Source organism: Vigna unguiculata, chromosome 10 (genome assembly GCF_037176805.1).
Source record: "Vigna unguiculata cultivar grain cowpea cultivar isolate G323 ecotype 2 chromosome 10, ASM3717680v1, whole genome shotgun sequence".
In the NCBI taxonomy this organism is placed as follows: domain Eukaryota; kingdom Viridiplantae; phylum Streptophyta; class Magnoliopsida; order Fabales; family Fabaceae; genus Vigna; species Vigna unguiculata.
Genome location: NC_140801.1, coordinates 43,314,658 through 43,321,011, shown reverse-complemented (window position 1 = coordinate 43,321,011; position 6,354 = coordinate 43,314,658). Strand labels below are relative to the sequence as shown.

At 37.1% G+C, this 6,354-nt stretch overlaps 1 protein-coding gene and 1 pseudogene across 1 annotated transcript; both read right to left on the bottom strand.

The window, feature by feature from the left end:
- On the bottom strand, positions 1–2,015 carry LOC146883267 (putative disease resistance protein RGA1; annotated as a pseudogene).
- Positions 2,016–2,918: 903 nt separating this feature from the next.
- On the bottom strand, positions 2,919–5,416 carry LOC146883266 (uncharacterized). Its single transcript, XM_085667495.1, has 4 exons — positions 4,493–5,416; positions 4,180–4,403; positions 3,849–4,106; positions 2,919–3,678 (listed from the first exon to the last, which is right to left on the bottom strand). Exons 1-4 carry the CDS (start codon positions 5,321–5,323, stop codon positions 2,919–2,921), a joined length of 2,073 nt encoding a protein of 690 aa, XP_085523621.1. The 5' UTR covers positions 5,324–5,416.
- Between the last annotated feature and the right edge of the window lie 938 nt (positions 5,417–6,354).

The window sequence follows — 6,354 nt, the reverse complement described above, 5'->3', positions numbered from 1 at the left end:
TTACTTTTCCACATCTACTTTGTCTAAATTTTGTTGGTGAGAATAATCATTATTAGAGTTGATGATTTTAATAATCTCTTGCTTAATTTCAAAGTCATTAGAAACAAAAACCCACATTTTCAATGGGAACAACTCATGTATCCTCGTATCATTGAACACAATCTTTGTTAGAGTGGTCTTCTTTCCCAAGCCTCCAATCCCCACAATGGGGATGACAAAAAGCCTTTTCTCATTATTATTCGGATTCTACTGCACCAAAAGTTGTATACTATTTTCTTTATCTTGATTCCTTCCTATGACATCTGAATCAATAACGTAGGAGTATGTCATGTCCTTCTTATGTACAAAACATCTATCAACATCAATTCTTTCAAGACTAAACTTATGTCTGTCTGTTGCAACCTTGTCTAATCTCTTCTTGATTGATTTGCTCTGTTGAGCCATCCTATAATGAAAAACAAGTGGATTAGAACTTGAGAAGAAGTGTGCTACCTTGATTGTGGTGTTTCCATGAGCTTGGACAACTTGTTTTCGCAATGTTTCACACTCAAATTCATCCAACACATTTTCAGCATCAAAGAAGACATGTTTGATCTGCCTCAGCCATTCCCGTAGCTCATAATCCTCATACTACTTCTCCTCGGTGTTGACCACAATATAATTTCTTTGAGTTAAACTTCATGTTCCATGCCTCTTGCAATCAGTACGTAATGAATGGACTTCCTTACATACTTTTTATCTGATAGACTAGTTATGTTGTTTCCTATATAATCTTTGAGTTAATTATTATTCCAACTCGTTCTTTTTCCAACCAATCTGAATACAATCATTTTTATTTTAGTTTTGTTGTTGATTACATAGTTTAATGTTTTCAAATGTAGTTTATAGCCTATTCTGATTTACTTGTTTTCACTATTACTATTTAGTTTAGTTGTTCTCATCTTGTTTTCTTTGATGATTTACTTGTTTTGCTATTACTATTTTTTTGTGTGTAATGTTTTTAGTTGTGCTTTCGTATTTTTAATGAATTCCACTGATTTTTACTCATTTTCATTTAGCTGCTTATGTTACTTACTTTGTTGACTACTAAATTTTGGCTTTCTAATTGCTTCTCTGATTTTCTGTTTTTAGATACACTTTATTGTTTTTAGACCAATTTTTTCATTGTAATTTCTTTAGTTTTTGTTGTTTTAAGCTAGTTTACTATTTTTCATTTGGTGTTTTGAACAAATGTTTTTCTAAATTGTTTTGATAGCTTTAATTGTAATAATGACAATTAAAGCATGATTTTATTAATTTGAATTTCTTATTATACCTATCATGTGAATAAATTATTTAAATTTCTTTAATAATTCGTTCATGTTTCAGATAAATCACAAATAAAATGGATTGATTCCTGTAACATCCCGACCGGATATTATGGATTTAATTAATATAATAAAGAAATAAATAATAAAATTTCATTTATTATAACTTAGATTCCCAAAAACGTGAGAAAATTAAAACTTTATTACGATATAATGTAACTTAAATTTCATAATTCATAAAATTCCAAAATATATAAAAAAGGTTAAAATACTCCGTTGGTCCTCGTTTTGGTTCAGAAATCTCAAATTGGTCCTCGTATTTTAATTTGTCTCAATTTCGTCCTCGTTTTGGTTATTGAGTATCAAATCAAGGCAATCGTTAACAGTGTTCAAACAACGTTTATATGTGATGATGTGGCTGTAATATTCATTCTTACGTGTCAATGAGTTGTGGGTGGCACCGTAAACAACCATTGTTGTCTTCTCTTTTAAGAAGGTGATATTGGGAGAGAGGGTAAGTGTTTGAAATTGAAAGAGGGTGTGGAAGGTTCGTTTTGCTCCTCCGTTTTGCTCCTCCGTTTTGCTCGTCCTGCACCGGTAATGTCTCCCTCTCATTCTTGCTCGTCCTGCACTTGGGGAATGAAAAATTCTACGGTTTCTTCTCATGGAGGTGTGGGGAGGAGGTTCGATTTCGCACCTCTTTGCCATTGCGGTGAGAAGGCAATCATGAGAACTGCTAGAACTGCTAAGAACAGGGGGAGAAAATTTTGGGGATGCCCAAAGTTCAAGGTATGAGATATGGAAATGAATTTAGTTGTGTTTTTTGGTGGATTTTGTTTTTCTATTTTGGTTTTGGAAAACCTAATTTTGCAATTTGGGTTTTTTGTTTCGTTTGATAGGGTGGAAGTGAAGAAGTTGTTGGCTGCAACTTTTTTTCATGGTGCAGTGAAAATGTAATTGAACAGAAATGTGGTCCTAGTATGAAGAATGAAGATGAGAGTGATGACACTGTGACGAAGATGGTAGAAAGGGATGGAGAAAGAAAATTACTGAATATCGAGAAATGTATTATGAGTTTGGAAAAATGGGTCAAAGTGTTGTTTGTAATGGTTTGTTTGTTGTATGTGTTAAACATTTTCCTTTTCACAATGAAGTAAACCTGTTGATGTAATAATTCGAAATCAATGAAGTAAACCTGTTGATGTAAACCTGTTGAGCATTGTGTTTGGAATTTATTAAACCTGATGATGTAATCATTCACAATATATGAAATCCAAATATTGGAATATACTGTGTTGAACTTAATTAACAAGGAAATCACACCAAATGTGATATAAAACATAAATCTGGACATCACACACATTATAAGAAATTGTAATTTATATCCATATCCACTGTCAAAGTTGATCACGGCCAAAGCATGAGCATGAGTTCTTCAAAATACATTACAGTGGACTGCCCGAAAAAGACAATGTCTATTCCTATGAAATACCCAAAAAGACAATGTCTATTCCTATCAAATACCCAAAAAGAGTACATAAGTAGAGTCTTAAATTAACAAAAGTATCCACAGCAACTACAAAGCACAACGAACGTGCTTAATACAAATCATCAGGGCTTCCAAATACGTCCCCTTCTAGCCTGGAGTTTGTTCCTCATTGGTTGGACAAATTGGTTGTTTGATGCACGTTGAGATTGACCTTGGCGTGGTTGGGACTGAATGGCTGCAATACCAGTTTGTGTTGAATGGGCTGATTGTGGTGTTGGAGTTGTGTGTTGTGATGGTGCTGATTGAGCTGCTGCTGGGCCAGATTGTTGTATTGGGCCTGTTGCTCTTCCTGTGCCTGATTGCTGTGTTGGGTGAGGTTGCTGTGTTGGGTGAGGTTGCTGTGATGGGCCAGTTTGCTGTGATGGGCCAGTTTGCAATGATGGTTGCTGTTGTTGTGATGGGCCAGTTTGTTGTGATGGGCCAGTTTGTTGTGCTGTTGCTGACACAGTTGATTGACTTGGTGGTGGCACAGGTTTTTTAGGACAAGCAGTTTTATTGTGACCAATTTCCCTGCACACAGCACACCTTTTGCGAATTCCTCCTTTTCGTAATGTGGTGTCATCCTTTCTCAACTCCCAAGGTTCCAATCTTCTTTTCTTTTTAGGTCTTCCAGGCATAATTCGTTTGGTTGGTGGCAGGACATCAGGATATGCAGTAACCTCCCACACCTCTTGCCCATTAATTGGGAAAATTACTGAATTATACGTCTCCTCATAGGTTGACTTCCTGAACCAATGGCCTATAAAATCCTCTCCTTGCAGATTCAGAAATTTCATGGCAGAAAGTGCGTGGCAACAGGGAAGTCCACTTATGCTCCATTTCCTGCATGAGCACTCCATCTTGTCAATATTCACCACAAATTATTCCCATAGATTTGAAGCATGCCTCACTTCAAACAACTTCTCAGCTGACCATCTGCGTGTAATACAACAGAAATGTAAACACCCAATCTGATTGTGTTGCTGACATAAATATATATATTAATGACATACCTTGGTATCCAGTGTCTTGTCAAGCTTGATTCCTTCTTAAGCCTGTCAACAATTCTGGGACAGACTGCACCTTTAAAGGATTTCACCTTAGATCTGTTTGTGGCCCATCTCTTCATGATATAAACACGAATGTCCTCCAGCATACTTATGATTGGCTTTGTTCGAGTCTTCACTATCACACTATTGAATGCCTCACACATGTTATTAACCAAAGTGTCACACTGGGCTCTTACAGTGAATCTAGATCGTGACCAAAACCTAATATCACATAAACAAATAATTAGTTTTTAATCATGCAATTGAAATACTGTAAGTATTCTGTATGTCATACCTCGGAGGAATACCAATCAAGTGTTTAAAGGCGTCTTCATTGACCTCTTTGATGTCCCTCATTATCCTCTCCCAAGCCTGTGGATGTGTCGCTGAAGCAGCCTTCCACATCAGACGTTTTAAATTTTTTCCAGGGAATTGCTTTCTAAAGTTAGCATACAGGTGCCTAACACAAAATCTCTGATCTACTCCAGGGAGAAGTTCTTGCATAGCTGGGAGAAGACCCTATGTTTATATATGAAAAAAATACTCCAGAATTAGCATACTGCTTGATGTTAAAATACAAATAAATTGAAATAATCAAAGTGAATAACCTTTTGTTGGTCTGATATAAAAGTGCATGATGCACAAACTGAATCACCACCAAGATCATTTATCAACAGCTCCAAGAACCACTTCCATGAATCCTTGTTTTCCACTTCTACAACAGCATATGCTATAGGTAGAATCTGCTCATTCCCATCTCTTCCAATTGCAATTAATAACTCACCACCATACTTGCCTTTGAGAAAGCAACCATCCAACCCAATGAAAGATCTGCAGCATGTGAAACTATCTTTGCGTGCCTTCAAGCATGCATAAAATCTTTTAAATATGGTTTCACCTTCTATGTTATCAACATTCACCTTTACTGTTGACCCTGGATTTGTTCTTAGCAACTCGTGTGCGTAATCATATATTCTCTTGAACTGTTCTGAAAAAGAACCATCCACATGGTCTCTTGCAATAGCTCTAGCCCGAAAAGCCATGTTTCTAGATATACCAACGTTCCATTTCCTACTAACCTTATCACGAATGTCCATGACCTTCATATCAGGGTTTTCTCTCACTGTCTTTTCCATCTTCTTGCTAAGCCACTTTGCATTCATTAATTTCACATTAAAATCTCTAGAACATGTATGTTCATCTATTATTTTCCTAAGTTGCCATGACTTGACTGCACCCATATAACCACAATAAGCATACCATTTGCATTCTCCATTTGCTCCCAAACATTTCACTGCAACCCTTTGATTGTCATTTTTTAAGAATTTTAAACTTTTCCCATTTGCAAGTGCATAAGTCCTAATCGCTTCAATGAATTCATGTTTCTCTGTGAAATAAGTTCCTATTTCCCATCTATATTCATCCATCTTTTTTGGCATTGAAAATGTAGGAAATGACCCATAACCCTCAACATCATCGTTGCCCTCACCAATGTCTGAACCACTAACTAATTCATCTGAATGCCACTCGAAATCTGACCCTACACCCTCAGTCCTTACTTCATCATGATCTGTATCAGTTGACTCTTGGGCTGTGTAACAACCTTCTCCATCGGATATACTTTCCATATCACATTCCACATTATCATCATAATCTGAATCGCTATGTCCATCACGATTAATGGTAACATCAACAAGACCTTCCTCATTGAATGATTCGGCCTGACCTTCATACACTCTCTTTCCTACATTTTGTTGTACTCCATGACCTTCACTATCCCCCCCTGCCACTCTATCAGTACCAACATCAACCTCACATTCAGTAACCCCCCCTGCCACTGTATCATTACCAACATCAACTTCAGGTTCGACCCCTGCCACTGCATCAGAACTGCCATGAACTTCAGCTTCCTTTTCAGTTGCAACACCTTCCTCACCCTCACCACCTTCTTTTTCCAGTACTTCACCTGGACCACCTTCTTTTTCCAGTACATCATTAACCTCAGAAGGACCAACCTCCCCCATACCAACACCCTCTAGCATGTTGATTATCTCAGGTTCTGTCATTTCATGAACCACATACAAATGAACGACACCATTTAACCTTGCTAAATTTGCCATATGTCTGGCCCCTTTATCATCACAAAGGAGCTCCAATCTATCTTCTAACACACTCCCACCTCCTACACAATACCACAACTCCTTCAAAGATACGTGTCCTATCTCTTTTAATCCAGCTATAACCTCAAAATATCCCCACGTATCAGGATCACAAAACCACGTGGTTACTTCCCCATCATATTCCAATTTCCCATTACTAATAAAGTGGCCACTATGGTGGACCACCACTTCAAAACGGTCAACAGACATTCTATTTCTACACCTGTATACATTGCCCCAAACCAATTCAAAAATTACAAATCATGCCAACACAGACAACACATAACCAAGCATTCAAATATGGGACCACA

Bases quoted from the DNA above. Each gene is read 5' to 3' on its own strand.
- LOC146883266 (XM_085667495.1), bottom strand. From the start codon at position 5,323: ATGCCAAAAAAGATGGATGAATATAGATGGGAAATAGGAACTTATTTC. The intron at 4,107-4,179 runs GTATGACATACA...ATGTGATATTAG, and splicing joins TTGATTGGTATTCCTCCGAG to GTTTTGGTCACGATCTAGAT. The intron at 3,679-3,848 runs GTATGTCATTAA...GTGCTCATGCAG, and splicing joins ACAAGACACTGGATACCAAG to GAAATGGAGCATAAGTGGAC.